The sequence below is a fragment of the Xylocopa sonorina genome, chromosome 10 (assembly GCF_050948175.1).
Source record: "Xylocopa sonorina isolate GNS202 chromosome 10, iyXylSono1_principal, whole genome shotgun sequence".
NCBI classification, from domain to species: Eukaryota; Metazoa; Arthropoda; class Insecta; order Hymenoptera; family Apidae; genus Xylocopa; species Xylocopa sonorina.
Window position 1 is genome coordinate 3,696,695 of NC_135202.1, and position 19,933 is coordinate 3,716,627.

Consider the following 19,933-nt stretch of genomic DNA (forward strand, 5'->3'; position numbering starts at 1 on the left):
TACTATCACGTATATTACGTATTTAAGATATCTAATAAAAAAAAATAAGAAATTGAAAGAAAATTAAATAGTATCAAAGTAATTCGTAAAAGATTCCATACCCTACTCTCTATTCTTACTATACTAACTCTCTTTTCTTTTTGAGAGCAATGTACTAATAGTACGATAATAATTGGAATGATCGAGAGCGAGGCGTACAATTTTTTTAAAAATTGAAAATGAAAAGTTGTCGTCCTTACGTGTAACGCGAAACTGCTTGCAAAACTGTCGCCCGGTATTTCTGTACCAGCAAAACTGGACTCTGGCTTGAATTACACCAGACATCGTGTTGTACGATTTCCGAGATCGTAATGCACGATGAACACCGGCTCGATGAAACACATTTCCTACATTTATTCCGACCGATACGGTTATGGAATTCTGTGCACTTCTGTTCATTTGCGAAAGGTAATAAATAATTTAAAAAATTCCCTTTCCTTCGATGCTATTCTACTTATTAATTGTAACGTGACGCTCCGTTACATATTTCATTCCTTTTACAGCTAAAATGATTAATGAAGAAGAAAATGATGAGGTTCCATTTTTGCTATTTCTAGATACTAAAGAGAACAATTTTATATTTCATACGAACGGTTATTATATTGTAAATATAACGTTTAGTGTCATTGTATGTTTAATAAAATTTTGAAAAAATTACACAAAGCTTAACTCTTTCAGTGTAATAAAATAACAAAAAATCTTTTTACATTTCTTCCTCAAAGTGTTTAATACTCGGCTAAATTGTACATAAACGAGTTAAAATTAAGTACAAATAAAAATTTGTCAAAAAAGAATAATTTTTCTTCTTTATTTTCTTGCCGCTTAATTTCGAAGAATTGTAAGCTTAATTTTTGAATTGGTAAAAATTGACGCCATTATTGCAAGAGTTGCAAAAACTGTACTTTCCCTGCTTCAAGTCCTATACAGTATTTAATTATTAATCGCATCTTTCGTCATTTTGTATCATGAAATGTGCAAACATCATCCAAACCACTCATGCAAAAACTCTCAATAATCGCTAGAATTTCTAAGACTGTCTAGTGTCGGTTTTAACGCGAAGCGCGCGGAAATGCAAAGACAGCTCTTCTTGTTTCAGCATGCCACTAACATGAAATTTCGCAACCACTTCCGCATTCTTTGATCGTGTACCGTGGTGTACGATTACTGCGAAAGAAAAATGTGAATTTTACGGTAATTAATCGAAGACAACGAGGGCATAGATACGATCAATCGCGCACCAGCTGCAATTACGTTACAACATAATGTAATGATTAACGCGATACAGTCAATTTTGTATGCCTATATGTCCAAACACTACGCAATACTTATAAAGCCTTTAATATTAATGTTGCTAGCAAAGAACGGAATAATTGTCTTCAAATAAATCGCAAATCAGCTCATTTTTATTTTATTAACCAAACCAGAGGAAATTTTCGTCATCGCTTTATAAACAATGATGGCTAAGTCAATTTTTCCTTTGAAAAGGAAGATATGACTCGAGTTATTTATATAGCCGTTGCTTATTTGCAACTGTGAAATAAATTTAAAGCAAAATTAATTGACCATAAAAAGGAGGAAACAATTGCAGAAGTTTTTAAGGCAACCTCTTGTTTAGAATCTATTTACAATCGTAATTTTTGTAGTTCGACAAATTACTGCTTCGCATGCGATTCTATGCTGGGAAAAACAAATGATTTCGTTATGGTTGTCGAGCGTATGAAAGCTCTTCGAAATACGATTCGGCACGATTCGATTTCACTTTCGAACACGAGTCCGAAAGTAATTCTACCGTGGGACACGTATTGTGTAGGATCGTTCGAGTGTTGGGTGACAGAAAAAGTTGCTTTCAAAGAAACGCAACACCAACGACGTTATCAATAAATAATTTGTTTAAAAGTTTCAGCGGAATAAAACTAGAATAGCTGGGTGGAAAAACGAATAACATATACATTTTATTCTTTGGAAAATGCAAAGAAAAATTTTCTGTCAAAATTCATAATGCAATATTGAGATATTATTCTTGTATTTTAATTCAATTTCTTCTCTTAAAATAATAAAGAATTAATATTTTCATTAAATATACAAATAAAAATATTGGATCATTCTATCATCGATAAAGAAATGTTTCTTCACACATCAGGAGTTAAGTAATACATTAAAATATGATGAAGTATTTAGTAACTTCATGTACTGAATGAAGAAAATGTGGAATCAAATGGATCTACTATAATGAAATTATTAGTTGCAATAGCATTGAACTTTCAAGTCAAGAATGAAAATATTGAAACTATATTAAACTATATTAAGCACTTGTGATTATTTTAAAGAAGAATTATAATTTGTGGTTTAGTACAAGGAACATGTTCACAGTTTTTTCATTAAAATTTTTCGATCGAACGTTGCACTTTGAGACTTTTCATTTATAAATTTTTTGAAAGATCTTCTTCTTATAACAGAATTATTTATCTAAACAATCTACTTTGTAAAAAATAATATTAAATTTAAGTGCATAAATCAACGAATAATAATTTATTGCTGTTGTTCAAATAGTGAATAACCAAGTATTAAATATAAAGAGATTCTACTAATTATAGCTAATAATGGTATTAATTGCATTTGTAACTGTGTATCTACAGTGTAAAGAAAGACGGGGAAGGTGTCACTTGTCATGCAAATATGCATTACAGAGTTCTTCCTTTCACTAATTTTCATTTCAATAGACTTTTTTGTAGATTGTAATTATACAATCTATGTCACTTAGTTTTTAACTTTGATCAACAAAACACTGTTGCACTTATCTGTCTTAGAGAATGATATAATTTAAATATATATGTACAGTAACTAGAATTTCGTAACAATATGTATTTAAAGATTATAGTTAAAATATATTTGTAATCGATTTTATATACGTTCATGCTTTGAATACAATATTAAAAAAAAAGATCATTATAGTGCGATAATGAAACATTGCCTCTGTTAATTTATTTAAATGTTTTATTATTAAGTAGTGATAAGTATAGAGATGTCACATCACTCCAATAAAATAAGTTTATGGATACAGCAATGCCAATAACAATTTCATTGTTGAATTTTTTTTTTATGAAATAATCATCATAATCAAATTCATAACTACATTTAAAATGTATTTACTATACAATACTAAACTGAAAGAATAATATTACATATAACATATGCTTGTGTATCTTCATTATACTACTTTGTTCTCATAATAAAATATTAAATATATTAATATAAAACAAACATTTAAAACCATTATTCATTGCTACCAGTAAATAAAATAAAAATATACATCACAATGACTGTTTGAAACAATCAGCCATATGGAATGTTACTCTTCTCCGTATAAAACAATATACTAATGCTGCTACCACAATACTTTTTAAAATATGTTCTGCAACCTTGACTGATGGAAAACTGAATAACATTAGGTGTGGGTAGCAAATCAGCACGAAGTGCTACTCTACGAAGACGTCAACTACACGTCACATAAGTATTCACGGTGGTTGTGAATTGTATCTGTTATTGTCATTTATCAATACTAAATTAGATGCTAGTTCATCTTCAAATATGCCCTCGTCTACCTCATCGTCAGAAATGGTAAGTTCTTCTGGATATTTATAACTATTACTTAGTTGACTGGATGGTACCACTTGTTCCTAAAAATGAACATATACAAGTCAATTCATTTTTTTCAAGATAATATAGTAAAAATACTGTGTAAGAGCGAATGAGAGAAAAGCAATTCATGATGTATTCTTCAGCCTTTTAGCTTCCTATCACGTACTTAGAATAGTAACTCAAGATATTTTTTTTTAAATTAGTAATAATAAAGCATAACACTATATAGTAGCGATTTCATTGTGCAATTATTACTTCTAAAGTTGATACTACTCAAACGGATAATTTTTATGAAAGAAGTATTCTTCAAACGGATTAAACTACAGATAAGAGTTATTAATTTACCTCAGATTCTGTATTCACATCTTGGAATGAAGTGTCGACTTCATAGTCGAATAGATCTTCTTCTGGTTCTTCTAATGGATGAATGGGCAATTGTGCAGAACGTTCGTTTAAATTCATAGTTACTTCTGGTGCTCCTACAAGTTTATATAAGTGCGCACCTGTCATTATTCATTAAATCTATATACCTATGCCTAAATTGTTTTCCTTTGTGTGTTTTGCTTACTGAGTGGATCATTTGTACGATTATCCAAGTTAATATATTCCGTTACTCTGGTGTTATTATTACTATTGTCGTATCTACATTGGATCAGATCATGATTATTCTGATTTTGTAACTTGTCCATATCTTCTGTCTACTTCACCTGATAGTAGTACGTTCAGACTGGATGGTCTACGAAATATCTATATGCGCTAAAACATTAATACAATTAATGTAAATCTACAATGGTTTCAACTATGATTTATTGAATGACGTGTGAGAAATCATGAGCGTGTATTAGAATCGCGATTTAAAAAACACGAATTAATAAATTTACTTTGAACTGTTATATCTAGCTGTTGCGAGACAGCAACGAATATTTCGTGATGACAAGGATCTCGTGGATCCTATTTCTTCTTCGAATTTCATCATCTCGAGCGGATGACTCCGATTAGTTTGACGATAATCAGAACTCGTCGTCCTTTGCTCTGTTACTGTTAAAACTCATTAATCTATCAGAGTTTGTTTCTAAATAGAAACGTGATTTCTAAAAATGTGCTACGTCATGACGGATTGTCGATGGATTCTCCGTACGTAAGGCTCACCTTCAACGAAATCGATGCTCTCTTGTTTTGTAAGATGGTTTCTTGATCAGAAATTTACTCGAAAACCTTTGTCACCATCCCAAACGGAAATCACAACACGATAATACTGGGACCGTGTGAGAATGACATCACACGCCAAACAATCGCTGTAACATCGCGAGTTGACAGGGTGTGCGCATGTTCCGTTTAGATTTGCGGTCATGAGCCGCTAAATGACGTCATGTTCAAAATAATAATTGAAATATATCAACAGTTTCAAATATTTCACAGCATCTAAATATAATATTAGAATAGTAGATATTCTAACAAAATTTATGTATTAACATACAATCTAATTATCGTTGTATTGTAATTATATTTTCTTAAATAATTTAATTATAAGAAATATCTATAGTCATCAAAAGACTTAATCTATTGGAAAAAAAATTTTACTTCTTAATATGACTAAGATTATAATCTTAATATGATAAAAGATTTAGTAAATTTATGTATATATTATTCGATTAAAAAAGTTCAAATTGTATTTGTACAAGCTTAATTGCTTTATATCATATGCGCATATGTTCAAAAGAGATTTATATTCAATATAATATAAAGGTATTAAAATATCTATTAATATTATCAATTCTAGCGTAATATTACAATGAAACGCTAAATTCTATCACTCTACAGTAAAAGCTTCTTATAAAAGTTATTTTCACGTGTACTTCTTCTTTTAAAGTGTCTTAAAATGTGTACATGTTGACTAAAAGCTATCTGAAAGAATAATACGATACGTTAACAGGGTATCGAGTCCAATCAATAATCTTGTCGCTTTATTAGTTGTCATGAAAAAGAAAAAAATATATATGTATAGGTGTATGTATTACAGAAAATACAGAATAATAAAGTATCCATACCTTATAAACAGTTTAGGATAGACGTGAAACGTGATGATTGAAAAAATGAAGTTGCAAGTACAGAACAATAGTAACATGCACCTTAAAGACGGAAATTAAATTTTATGGAAGGATTTTCAAAACTTTATTTTCATTCTTCAAGCAAACAACCAATTAAAAATTAATTGACGTTAATGTTTTCCTTGGCCGCATTCATATAATACACAGCGATCGTCCTGAAATGTTACCAACCTACCTCTGATTATTTCAAGAATTATTATTCCCCTCTTCTTTTTTCAATGATAACGAAAAAAAACGATCACAGATTTATTCTTATCTCCCATTTTCTCCCTGTATGTAGTTGTTATATCACGAGAAGAAGAAACTGTAATGACAAATAGTTAATGCGTTTTCTTCGAAGGAATCTTGTTAGTTCAAAGAGAATATTGCTTGTAATCAATGAGTCTTCTTCCCTCTACTTATAGTAGGTGTATCTCTCTCGATATAAATGTCTACTCTCTACAATATCTTCTGAGCCACATGATTTTTTTTTAACTTTTTTTTAAAATTATTTTTATCATTTTATTTACTTCCATCGTACCATGGACAGCCTAAATAAAATATATTCGTGGCTTTGCTGCCCCATAAGGGATATAATACTACGAACTCTTAATGAAACGCTTTCATCCCATGTTATCCTCTATAAAACAAGATACCTAATCCAGTTTACTTTACGATATAGTTTACAAAAATATGAAATACGCGGGGAGAAACGTTCACGTGCTACAATCAGCTGAAAAATGTTTTCTCGGGTTATTGAAACTCGTTAAACATATTTGGAGATGCTTTTCTTCTTTTTTAGGCATTCTCTGACTGGGTACGATGGGACATTCGTTTCGACGTGGTGCAAGTTGAAATTAACAAGCACAATCGCAAGCGCAACGACGGACACGCTTCTCACGACGATGAGTGAATGCTTCTGGGATGGAACGCACCGAGCGTGGTTGCACAACTGCGAACAAATCGAGACAAATTTTATATTTTTATTCGATATAAATGGAACTATTAAATAACAGATTACCATCATTATTTGTAACTATTTGTAAGTAATATAGAATGATTAAAATTTAAGATATACATTTTTTAAATAACTATTAATGATAAAAATGGATACCAAAAGAAAAATAGTTAATTCAAAGGAATATAGAAATTAAATCGCCTACTCACAGTGAGGGCGACTTTCCTCTTCTTGTTCGTGTTGTGGTTGTTGTTGCACTTGCTGTTGCTGTTGTTGCTGCATCATCATATGAGTGGTTTGTTGCTGTTCCTGTTGTCTCTGCTCGGATTCTTGTTCAGAGCTTTGGTTGTCTGCAACCTCAGCGCGGGCCTCCACAGGTATTTCTAAGGAATCTACTGGTCTCAAAGGAAGGCCGAATCTTGGTACTGGGAAAGCATTTCCCTCTACAACCTAAACATGAAAGAAACTAAATTTTAACAAATTGGTTGCAAATGAAATAGAAGATTCAATTTTTATTGTAATAGTACAATTTGATAAAAATAATTGAAAAAACAATTTTGATAAAAATATTGGCAGCGGTGGGATTCGAACCCACGCCTCCGAAGAGACTGGTGCCTTAAACCAGCGCCTTAGACCGCTCGGCCACGCTACCTCATGTTCGCTCAGTAAAAAATTGATGATACAGCGGTTCTCATTTATTCTTACGTAACACTTGTTATCGTAAATAATAGAATTGTATTTGATAACGGAGGACTTAGTTGAGAACTTGAAATACAGTCATTTTGTAAATACGTACCATTTATGCGATATTAAGAGACAGAAACAAAATACCATTGTCTTAAAAGTATTTATGTGATATCAAAATAAAGAAATAAACTACGTTATGGATTACAATTATTTTTTTAAACTAATTAGTCTTTGAACTAATTTTAGTTAAATAATTTTTGTGCGAAATTATTTCTTATAAAATTTATTTTCACCTGGTGAATTATGTTACGAATTTCAGCTGGTACAGGGAAGTTTCTCTCCTCCTCACTGTCGTCTTCCGGTCCAGGGAAAGGTTTAGCTTCCTGTTGTTCGTTGGAACCATCTGGTCGCTGGCGACCCTCGATGTTTCCGTATTCCAGTAGATTTCGAACCTCAACTGGAAGTCGAAGTCCCAGAGAGATCGGTTGTGCTCCTTCCGGGAAAGGTTTGAACTCTTGAACATTCTAAAAAGTGTGCAAAAATTATTTCTACATATAAAATACTCCATAAATGAATATTAATAGAAAAGAGATAACACGAACTATATATTCTTAACATTTGAAGTTTAACAAAAATTTGATTTTGTCCTTTTAAATAAATCTCATTTTCTGAAATATTCATAAACAATTTACGCTTTAGACAAATTTCAATCAATTTGTTGTAAATGTTGAAACTAAATCAATTACCTCACGGCGAGCACCTTCGGGTACTTGAACGGGCACTGGTCTCACTTCGCCAGTCATATGTTGAATTAAATTCTTGATCCCCAATGGCACTTGTTGGATGATCCTTCGGATTTCGAATGGAATTCCTTGGAAGGGCGACTGTTGTCTCTCAGTAACCTGAGGATCCGGCTGTGGTTGTGGCTGAGGTTGAGGTTGAGCCTGAGGTTGCATTTGGGCCTGTACTTGGGGTGGCATCTGGGATGGTCGTTGTTCAGTTTGCGGGATCAATATGTGAGGAATAATCCTTTGCTCGTGAACTTGGGTTTCTGGCTGCGGTGCTGGTGGTGGCATCATCAATGGATCTTGTTCTTGGCTGTAGGGTCCTTGCGCTTGCTCGGCTTGCTGATACATCATGGGTACCTGTTGTGGTTCCTGGGGCATTGGTGGTCGCATACCTCTCATTACATTCACCGGAAATTGACGCACTTCAATGGGAATTCGGCGTATTTCGACCTGAATAAAATTATTCAATTATGACTACTGTAGTCATTAAAGAACCTTTTTTGAGAATGATATTACGAAATACAAATCATTTTAGTATAATAAAAGAATTTAATAATATTACTTTTATTGATACAAGATGGGTCAACAGGAATATCATTTCCAATATGTCCAGAGGTATTCAAATAAGAGAGAAATACTTCAAATAAAAGACCATTCAAATATTTAAAAAAATCATAATTCTATAGGTGTAGGAATTATTTACAGAAAGTGCTAAATGCCATTTAATTCTTTTTTTGCAATTCCAAAGGTATTCAAGATGTATTGTGTCATTTTTGTTGGTATAGTCTATATAAAGCAAACTTACTTGTGGTCCCATCGCAGGGGTTTGTGGTCCCATTGTGGGCGCCTGTGGTCCCATACGCAGAGGCCTCATCTCCATCGTTACCTGAGGGAGATTCCTTAGTTCAGGGGGAAGAATACCAGGTGGGATGTGATTCAGCCCGCGTGGATCGCTAAGTGGTAACTGTTGCATGTCAGGAACTTGATATTGAGTGTGCACTTGATACTGATGGTAACCTGGGTTCGGCTCCTGAGACTGAAGAGGTACTTGGACAGTTCCAAGAGGAATAATGATTGGTGTGAGCATTTCTTGGTCTTGTTGCCTGAAAATGAAACAAAATTAAAACGTTACCACGTATCAAATGTGTTACAAAATTTTCACTTTTAAATTTGAACTTCAATTACTTAATTCCCTCTTTCTTTTAACTAATAAATCTTCCCCTTAAATATTTGTCACATTTAATTAAAAGTTCACTAAATTTTGTACTCAAATTTTAATATGATGTACTTATAACAAAATGTACTTCTTTTAATAAAGGTATATTGAAACTGTTTTTACTTAATGCCTAAAGTGACACATACTCTTGGTTAGGGTTGCCAGATTCGCACAAAATAGCGACTCGTTCTCCGCTTAGTCTTTGATAGCGGGAATCGGTAGCGTTGTCGATATTGTTGTTATTAGGACCATCCATAACTTGGTCAGCCCTTCGTCTCTCGACGACGCAAGAAACTCTGCTGCGTGCTTCGTTGATCAAAGTCTAAAAGACAAACAAAACCAAACAATGAAATTATAAAGATAATGAAAAAGATCCAGTTTTTTAATACAAAAGATACGTATGTACAATCTGCTAATTTGTGTACATTGCACTGGCTTACTTACACCAGCGATATCATCGAAATCGAATTGAAGGGGTAGTTTAATGTGGACGGGAGGAAACTCGTCGTCATCGTAGTCGTCATCGTCATCGTCATGGTCACCGCTCTCGTTGTCTGACTTTGAATTGTTCTCATCCTCCTTGTGCACTTTGATGTCCTTGGTGTCTGGCTCTACCTCCTTCTTCGATGGTGTTTGCTCAGCGAGAGACTGTTGAACCTCTTTTGTATCGCTGGTGTCCTGAAAGAAGACAATGGGTTCCTTCGTACTTTAATCGAGCCTTTTTACTATCAATAGTAAAAAAAGAAAAAGATCCCCGTGGTGATCTAAAATGCACTAATCATTATAGCTATTAACATTGAAGTTTTTAAGTTTAAATTATGTCTATTTCCGAATGAATGACCCTAACATTTTATAGACATTGCATACTAGTGGTTCAACCCTTAATTAAGGATTGAAGCATTTGAATAATTCGTACAAAAAAACATGACTTCTCTTCAAAAGTTTTAATGGCGATAGCTAAACTTCAGACTGTACAAGACTCGAACTTCTGATTAAATAAATTATTAGTTTCATGTATGCATTGAGTTGTTTGGAATGTCAACAGTATTTTTAACACTGCTGTATGTATCACGCATTTGATAGGACTCAAAGACAATTATTTGGTACAAACGAAAAAATCAAAATCTCTTTAATTATTATTAAAGAGAAACTTCTGAAATTGGTCAGTAGGGTAGGCATTAAGTTTCAAACAGGATAATGTCGAGCTTCATGCATCGATGAAGACTCCAGAAGCAAAAACCGATGGTCCCTGACTAAGATGCTCTATCTCGTTTGTCTTATTCACAGGATATTACGCCATTAGGCTATCATTTATTCGTGTTTCTACCTCGTCAAAAAACAAAACCTCATCAAATAACAAAAAATTAAGTAAACTAGAAGCCAGCAAAAATTAGCGAGATATATCCATTGTCGAGAAAGTTGGTTAGATTTTCGTAAAAGAAATACTGAAGTCACTCGATTAAGTCTATACTAGTTATCTTTGAATTATCGAGAAATTTTGCTACGAACGGTTTAATAAAATAACAAGAATTTAACTTGTATATTTTCCAATGCATTTCACAAGTTTTATGATATCATAAATCTATCGAGACCACGATACATATTCTACTACTTTCTATATTTTGCTGTCGTAAAAGCCATGCGAGTGCCTCTGTACCTATGAATAGTGCTGCAAGAAACACGTGTCCCATTTCTCTCTGAATAAGAAACCATACATTAAAATTTAAACCGTCATTAAACTCTTCCAGATTCGCAAGAGATTAATATTCTTTAAAATGAAATCTCTATCGGTTCACCAATGGTATCGTGGGCGTCATTAGAGACTACAGTCCCGTTTAAAATGGTGTCTGGAACGTTATTCTCGCGAGAGACAAGAAATTTACAAAACTCGCTAGACCGATCGTAAAACCTCATCTCGATTGCTTGAAGGTAAATATATTTTATTCTCAGTTTGTGATCTCTCCTTTTCTTCAGACAAGTCAAACTCCTCTAAGTAGTGAGGGCTTTAACTGGTACCAGTATTTGCTCATTTTTTCCAATTATGGCTTCATTTGTCACACAGTTGTATCAATTTGCGTAACATTTATCTGATATAGCAGATATATGTGCATAAAAATAGAAAAAATAACTCTAAGTGTATAAGGTAAATATAAGGAAGTAACTTGAAGTTATTTTTCGTTTTTAAGAAAAGACATGGAAAATTCCTAGTGTAGATATACGCTTGTGGTAAGAACTTATTTTAAGCCAGTGTAACGCGGATGGATTGCCTTAAAACTCGTCTCCATTTACGTTCACGAACAGAATGAGAATTGAATTTCCTAGAAATCATCTGTTCACGTAATGTTCTTATACTGTTCACGTAACAAGAATCGAGTAGTGATCAGAAAAAGTTCATGTCTGTTCGTGTAGATACTGTTTGCGAACAGCGGTCCATACATAGCTTTAGCTTTCTTTAGCGCTAGCCAAGCAAAGACGTTTTCTCTAGCAACCGAAACCTCAAATATTTTTCTCGATTTTCCTCCTTTACTTCGACTTACAGAACACTAGTTATATATCTATGTATTACTGCATTTCATCGAATATCAAATGTATAGTTACATTGTTTAACATGTATTTGAACAATTGATAAAACTTCGCGTTAAAACTTGAAAGAATAAGATCTCTATAGAATTTACTTAAAACATTGCTATTTCCAGCTCAATTAATTAGGTCAACGAGGACAAGTGCTTTCGAATTATCTCAATTGAATAGATTTGAAATCGAATCTGAACGAGATATAAGATTTCTACTCGGAAGAATATCACGTGGTACCTATTAATCGAACGTCCAATGGAGTCTCGTTCCCGGTTTGATTTCCATCGTTTTGGCGATGGTTATAATGCGATAACAAGAAGAGAGTTCACTTTCACTTGCGACCTGGTGTCGCGACCAGGAAGAAGACGAGTTGCATCAACGGATGATCACTATAGCGATATTTGTACAACTTTCGAAGCCTCGAGAAACGCTTCGGTGAGTCGTCTTCGTTTCGTGGCCGCCTGTTTCAATTTCTCTCGTCAACAAGAAGTAGTTTCCCGAGAAACAAGATTGTTGGTCAGCTTTTAATTATATATGATCGTGGATGACAATAACGACGGTCGTGTACAAGTAATACGCTACACCGACACGCTCCAATTACTACGAACAAAGTTAACCGCAGTTTCATAGATCCCTGATCAACTTTTATTACGCGTTCTGTTAACAATATTCATTGAATCCTTTGATCGTTTTTTCGGTATTTTGTGATTCGAGCATGTTGCTTAATTCGAACTGGATTTTCTGTCGAGTTAATAACTAATTTATATTTTTTGTACTGCGTTTGCAAGGCTTGCATTTCGAATTCGACCTTTTATAAATAAAATTCTTTAACCATCAGATATATAAAAAGTCTACTTAACTCCTCTTTGCGTATAGTATGTAGAAAAAAATGAAGGGATTCTATTTTCTGTGGCTCTGTATAGATTGTTAATTTCGATTCTGCCAGCATTTGACTTCGATTGACTTGATTCATCGAACAAACGAAGCGCCATTTCCAAGCTCTCTCGGATAATCGACCGTTCTACGCCGTTAGTTAGATTCTAGTTGCGTTACACGTTAAACCAGGAAACGAGGCGAAATACGTATTTGGCGTACGGTGATAGGAAGGAAGTTACCGGTCGGTACTTTCGAGAGCCTAATTTGTGATCGGTCAGCAGGAAACCATTATCGTGCAAGAAACGTTAGTTGCATCAGGTTCCGACGAGGTTGGACATTTCCAGCTGGCAAACGGGGGTTTTCTCGTTTTATCCGGCCGAGTGACAACTTTCTAGAATATCGGTGAACGTAATGAAAGGTAGTCAGAATGGATCCAGCTACCGACCAGCTTCTGGTTTTCGCAATTCCAGCCTCACCGAGACGAACTTCGATCTTCCCACTACTCGTTCCACCGCGGATCGGTATAACGTTGCGCTACGCTCCGATCGCCAGTTTTATACGCGAGAAAGTTCCTCCGTTCGAGAATGAAACTCGATGTTCTCGCGTTTTGATGCCAACAGTCAGATACTGAAACAACTTTTTATACCTGGGATCTTTGCTTTTTATTATTTAATTTTTTCATTAAAGCCACTGGAATGTTTACAAATTTTCTACTCTAGTGTCCAAGTGTGAAAAGAATTTTTTGATGATACACTGTGATAGAGCCTACGTACTTTCTTTCTTCTTTTTACTCTTCTTTAGCCTCGCCAGTGTTTAATACAAACACTAACATTTTAAACGATAAATAAAAATGAAAGTAGATCAATAAGCAACCACATCATCGAACGATGAAGTATAAATTTGTTCAAGATTGTATGTGTTTGATCGTGCGATGTTTGAATGAGTCTAATTAACGAGAAAGCCACCATTGTCGAAGCCTATTTTTTTTCTAATCAATTCTGAGAAGAAAAGAAAGAGGAAGAGACCTGCGAGCGTGATTGTCAGCGAATGCAGACGGTACCGTAACAGACCGAGCACTTTCCACTTGAGGAATTACTCAGGATGTAGAAACGATTTTGCGGCACTCGAGCGACAACCTGTATAATCGTCAAGCTAGAACGGGACGAAACGAGTGAAATTTCTTAACCCTCGCGGTGTACAGGTGGTTCGCGAGTTCTGTGTAGCCGTTTCGCCGCGGGCTGGGTATCGAACGACTCTCGTAACACACGTAAGAAAACGGCAGTAAAATTTTACCAGAAATCAACCATGAAGTTCCTGTTCCATGCAAAACCATCGTCTGGAAACGGACAATGACACATGACGATTACGCGATAACTCTTAGTTTTGTAACGCCAGCCATTAATACGCGGCGACCATTCCCAATTGCGAGTCTTCCGTGTACGATCGCGACACAATTTTCAATTGTCGAATGGTCGATTTCAGTCGTCCGACTGAGTGATTGTGAAACGTGTTTTTGTAATCAAATTTTGGTAATATCCGTTTAATTAACCGTTTGAATGCCATATTGCCATATTGATTGCACGCTGGGATTTTGATACATGACGTTCGTACAATGTTTAACAATGATTAGACAGTCCGTTAAAATAGAAAGATGGAAATCTTTGAAAGTAAGAAGCGGAAACTAGTAAAAGTTACGAACTATTCACAATATAAGCACATAAATACATTTCTTATATACTTTCATATAAACGAAACTTAAATTCTTTAATTATTCTGTGAAATCACTTCATCGAGATATTTCATATACATCCCGAGTAAAATTATTCATAAACAGAAACGCAAATGAAATAAAAATATATATATATTGCATAAAAAATGAATGTTCAATTTCTGAACTCCGCATTATTGCACAAGCGTAATGTCTCGCGCAGCGTATTCAAATTTTACTTTCGAGCCGTTCAAGGAACTGGGCCAAGCTGTTTCCAGCAGTTGGAAGGATTTCACGAGGAAAAGGAAATCGACGTATGTAAGTGGCTGTTTCGCGTGCGACGCGGCTGAGGGCGAACGAGCGGAGGTTAGGAGGAACCCGGGGAGAAGAAATCGGTATTGCAATTTGCCGCGGCGGAGACAAGCGCACGACCAAACGCTCCCACAGGCTTTCTTTAGAAATCCTGCCAGCGTCCTCTGCGCGCTACCTATCAATTAGCGAGCCATTATGACTCTCCACAATGAAGATTTGCACTCGCGTGCCTTCATCGCTTTGGAGATGGAAATCATCGACGACACACTTTTGCTTCGTGTCTATCATATTTTTAACAAGTGCAATTGGTTCTCCCTATATTTCAACGTTCCTCACCGCAATTCTACGCGGGACAAGTTGTTCTTCGCGTGAAGTGGAGAGTGGAACTGTTGATGGCTGGGATCCTCGAGCGTGAGCAATATACGTGCAGCGTGAGCAATCACGTTTACAATATTCTTGTCTTCTTGCTACTCATCTCTGCAAATGGAAGAAATAGATCTACTAACAGCTCATTTATCTTTCTACCTCTACTTTTATCTCTGGGCAAATGTTTCTCTCATACAATCCCCAAAAATTCAATTATTTAAATTCTACATCTACTTCGTACGTTTTGAATTTCTCTATGCATTTTTAGAGGCTTCAACTGGAATATTGCGTTGAGGTTGTTCGACTGTTTGAAAGTTTTCTACAATTATTCCATTCGCTTTAGCTGATATGCGCCATAGCAAGGCGTTATTCTACGTTCTGTTTACTTTACACGTGAATCTGAATGATTCCAGTCTCAACAAAGCATAAAGGAAAAGTGAAATTTCGAGGATTCCCACGAGAGCGAGGGAATTTTCTAATCCGCGCCGCTATCGTTGTGCGCAGATTCGCGCGAAGAGAAACGGCGCGCTATACGTTGAACGGAGTGAAAATCATTTTTTATAATTGATAAGGAACAGTTTCTATCGTCAAGGTGACGAGTCGTGCGAACAAAGCTTGTTCGATGCGAACGGGCAACAATACAGTCGGCACCGCGGAGAGAAAATCTTTTTAGAGAACGTTCACCTTACTGCTGGTGCGTGGCAACGGGCAACCCACTTTCCGTTCGCGCCACGTACCTTTCCATCGAGAGTCGCAAAAATGCAGCGCAGCATCCTCCTTTCGAGATGCTTTCATATCGGTGCTTTTTAAACTGAAACATTCGCCGTTAACGGACAGACAGTGCGCGTTGGCGAACGCCTTTGGCAACGAAACGATCATCGATAATTGCAAAAATGGTCGAGGGAAGATGATTGTGAGGAATGGCCATTAAAAAGTAATTATCGTGCAACCAGCGAAAAAGTAAATGTCAGTGTCGGTCATCAAATTAACATTTGCTGTTAGATATTGCTACCATCGTATTCGAATAAAGAGCATTTATTTGTAAAAGAGAAGTGGAAACAATTTGTAAATTAGAGTTCCAGCTCGTGATTCTATATGAATAATCATTTACATAAATCGTGCTTCGAGTTCCTCTCGACTTGCGTGTTCGCTGGATTTCTGATTGGGTAAGAAAATCCGATACGCCAGAATGTTAACATCAAACTGGTTTCAGTGCAGAAATTTCATGCACCCATTAAAATGCACCTAAAGGTTACGTTTTCTGTTGTGCTGGGAAGAAAAACCTGTAAAACGACACAACGTAACACAGAAAACGCGAACGAATCCAAGAGAAGAGTAGAAAGTAGTGTGATCTTTGAAACAATTTCCCTTCGCAGAAGGCTACGTAAACGGTAGATAATTTTCTTTCCTTCGTTACGCAAAAATTAGTTCCAATCGAACAACTCGCGTGCATCGGAATGTTTCATAATGCATTCCCCTCGAAAAGGAGAAAAAGAAACGTAACGTTGCATCAATTCGCTCAGAACTCTTTTATCATCAACTTTCGTAAATGTAAATTAAGCCGGGTTTCCACACGGTCAGATTATTATTAAGCTTTACCTACTCTTACTGTTATTTCATTTTATTTCATTAAGTCTTAGTAGTAAATTTACTTATAGAAATGTGTTAATTTAACTGCCGCCATACTCTTGACAACAGTAATCGTTTCCTGCTTTCAATAATGGCGAAGAGAAATCGGAGAAGAAATGAGATCGCATAAAAATCCCTGAAGGCATGTTAACAATACCTACATTTATGGAAAATCACGAACTTTCATCGTGCAAAGATAGAAATCGAAAAGATACCACGTAATCGGTTCATCTTTATGTGAAATCTGTTTACGGATCCATCATCTGTGGTATACTTCCGGTTCCTCCTTTCTAATGGTTTCTAATCATCCGAAGAGACACGTTTTACCACGATATCGTTACACGAAGCAATTATGGTAATTCACAACTAGTTGAATGTCGACAACTAGTTAAAAAATAAATGAAAACCTAGCACTAATAAAGTTTGCACGCGGAGAGAAACTTGGCTTTAACGAAGAGAAAAGGCAACGATGGAAAAGAGATTAAGCATACTTGTGAATAAAGCGGATAAGGCATGAATCACGTTCGCTGGGATCCTTGGAAATGTTAAAAATACAGGCAAATCGCCTGTACAATGACTCCGACGTCCCGCAGACATCGATTCCTCGTTGCCATTGCGCAAATCTCGAAACGGTGATTAATGTCAAGGCGATCCAAGCCACGAATAAGGCGACTTCCTCGAACGCGAAACACTGACGACGATTCTAAACAATTTAATCTGTCGTGTTTTGCTGTGTTTATCCTAAAAACGTGACATTTTATATTGAAGAGATAACGTTAACATATTTCGTATGGAATAACGTTTTCCTTAACCCAAGGACTACCACATCAGTTTCATATCTTCTGTTTTAGCAGCTATTACAGAGTGTTCGTCATTATAAACGCGTAGTGACAAAACATGGAGGAATATGATTAAATGGGACTATGTGTCTGCTTATCAGTGGTTCATTTATCTCGCTAGATGTCCTTCTGCGACGACATTATGACAAAGTCAGTTATTTAAATCGAGAAAAAATTTCTGTGAGATCAATTAAATTTTTCTACCCGAGTTATATTCACCTGAAAATCTTTAGATCCCTTTTCTTTAGGCAAACAGGTGCTCTGAGACCTAATTATATAAAATACCATATGAATATTCTTGTATCATTAATAATAATAATATTATTCATGGTTACAATTACAGCTTTACTTAAAATACTGTACACTGCAATATGCATCAAATCTGAAAGGATTAATTGAAGATAACTACAATGATATTATAATGAATAACAAATATATTACGCGGTAAATATCAATTCTAACTTAAGATTTTAGATTCTAGACTGTGAGATGATTCTTTCAGTATACGAGTCGCTTATCTGAATGATAAAACAGTGATGTTTAACAATTAATAAATCAGTGGCGGCAGCTTTCGCTACAATATCGTCACAACGTCTACGGTATTCGTATTATTTTCCAATTAAGCCAGCAGCCAGGCAGAATACAAAAATTAACATTGATTGTTGGCAGAGAGTCGAATGACTGGGTGTATGGCCTTCTCTCCGTGGAACTTTCACTTGTTAGCAGGAAAAGAGAATAGACAGTAATGTTTGCGGCGAGGTGTTTAACTTTCGACGCGCGATTGATTAATTAGCGGGTGCAAATTTTCTCTCCGTTAAGTTATACACACCGCGAAACGTGATACAAAAGAGAGGAATTGTTTTTCTCCGTTAAATTCCTCTCTCTCCTTTTTTTTTCTTTTCGCGTGTCCGTTTCATGGACGCCTTTGCGTACATTCGACGCTCAAGTAACGTAGATGTGGCACGGTTTCCGGTTCGTTTAAAGTAGCTGATAGAAAGTAAGATCGACTTACGCGACACGAATGCTCGCATGGCAAAGTATTTGCCGTCTTCATTCTAATGCTACTGGTAGCAAAGTGAAAATCGATCGATCGTTGAATGAAAAATTAAGGAAAGATCATTGAAACAATACCTATTATCTGTATAAACAAAGTGTTTAAAAATGCTCATTTTCTTAAATTTAACAGTAAGTACGTAAAATAGAAGAACAATTCCTTCATTAGCCAACAGAGAATAAATAGTTAACAAAACTGTTAAGTTATCAATTAGTTCATACATTACTGTAAAGTATGTATTATTACAAAATCTAAATATTCTATAAATACTCAGGATGATATTTAAAATTTTGAGTTTTATTTAATTTGATCGTGATTTTCAGGAATTTTCCAAAGACCCAGCCACACCGTTTAAACAGAAACGTGTGCAATTCTATGACGCATTTCGTACAAAGTTTGACCGAATGCGAACTAATTGATCATCCTTGGTTATTTTTAAACGAAACGACAACAAGCGTGAAGTGTAAATTTGAATTTTTTGTAGGTCCTTTTAAAAAGGCATGGCCAGCCGCATACCAGCCGAACTGGTCAAACGAGTTAAGCTACGAATCTTAGTTGGAAATTTTCTACAAAGTTTTATTCAAATGAACGACAGACCGTCGTCCTTGTCCCAGAAGAACGTAAACGCGAAGAGGTTCTGCACGCTCCGATTGGTTCGAGAACGTTCTCGTTTTAATACCGTAACACGTGTACTTTTTATCACGCGTTAGTAACAATCACCTCCTTTTCGATGTTCAGCCTCGGGAAATTCTGACAAGCATCCGAGTCGAATTAGAACAGTGGCAATATTGTATTAAATACAATGTAACACTTTAACATACCGACGGTATATTAACGTCAGTCGTTAAGTATCATAACGCTTCGATGTATAATGCTACGAGTGCGAAGCAGTTTATATAACTGGTAATGTTGCATCTGAAGAATGCAGTAGCTACAAAAAGTATTCGCAATTTTCAATGAAGCGTTTCTGGAACAGGTGTTGCGTTCTATTTTCGTAATAGTAAATTATGCAGTCACGTAGAAGTATCACTAGACGATAGGAAATTTCATCTACATGGACTTGATTAATTGATGCAATGGAAATGTTGAAATAAATATAATGGTGTACGGATGCTGGGATTATTCCATTAATAAAATAATTATAATGTAATTACATATAAT

The 19,933-nt window shown here is 35.3% G+C and overlaps 2 protein-coding genes and 1 non-coding gene across 4 annotated transcripts in view; all 3 read right to left on the reverse strand.

Annotated features, from left to right (window-relative positions):
• Positions 1-3,013: 3,013 nt before the first annotated feature.
• On the reverse strand, positions 3,014-5,003 carry LOC143428429 (uncharacterized). 2 transcript variants are annotated; one of them, XM_076903275.1, is made up of 4 exons: positions 4,828-5,003; positions 4,247-4,434; positions 4,024-4,157; positions 3,014-3,716 (listed from the first exon to the last, which is right to left on the reverse strand). In XM_076903275.1, the coding sequence occupies exons 2-4, from the start codon at positions 4,365-4,367 to the stop codon at positions 3,555-3,557; spliced, it is 417 nt and encodes a 138-aa protein (XP_076759390.1). In that variant the 5' UTR covers positions 4,368-4,434; positions 4,828-5,003; the 3' UTR covers positions 3,014-3,554. The 2 variants fall into 2 exon arrangements, with proteins under 2 accessions (XP_076759390.1, XP_076759389.1); XM_076903274.1 differs by having other exon boundaries at positions 4,560-5,003.
• A 612-nt stretch (positions 5,004-5,615) lies between these two features.
• Positions 5,616-19,933, reverse strand: part of LOC143428582 (uncharacterized) — a 30,098-nt gene continuing 15,780 nt past the window's right edge. The window contains exons 3-9 of the mRNA XM_076903581.1: positions 9,859-10,092; positions 9,561-9,736; positions 9,004-9,301; positions 8,157-8,648; positions 7,704-7,934; positions 6,933-7,173; positions 5,616-6,717 (exon numbers count right to left, since the gene is read on the reverse strand). Of these exons, the coding sequence (XP_076759696.1) occupies positions 6,623-6,717; positions 6,933-7,173; positions 7,704-7,934; positions 8,157-8,648; positions 9,004-9,301; positions 9,561-9,736; positions 9,859-10,092 (1,767 nt within the window). The 3' untranslated portion in view covers positions 5,616-6,622. The remainder of the gene's footprint in view (positions 6,718-6,932; positions 7,174-7,703; positions 7,935-8,156; positions 8,649-9,003; positions 9,302-9,560; positions 9,737-9,858; positions 10,093-19,933) is intronic.
• On the reverse strand, positions 7,294-7,375 carry Trnal-aag (transfer RNA leucine (anticodon AAG)). The gene has a single exon. It is a non-coding gene; the product is annotated as a tRNA-Leu (tRNA).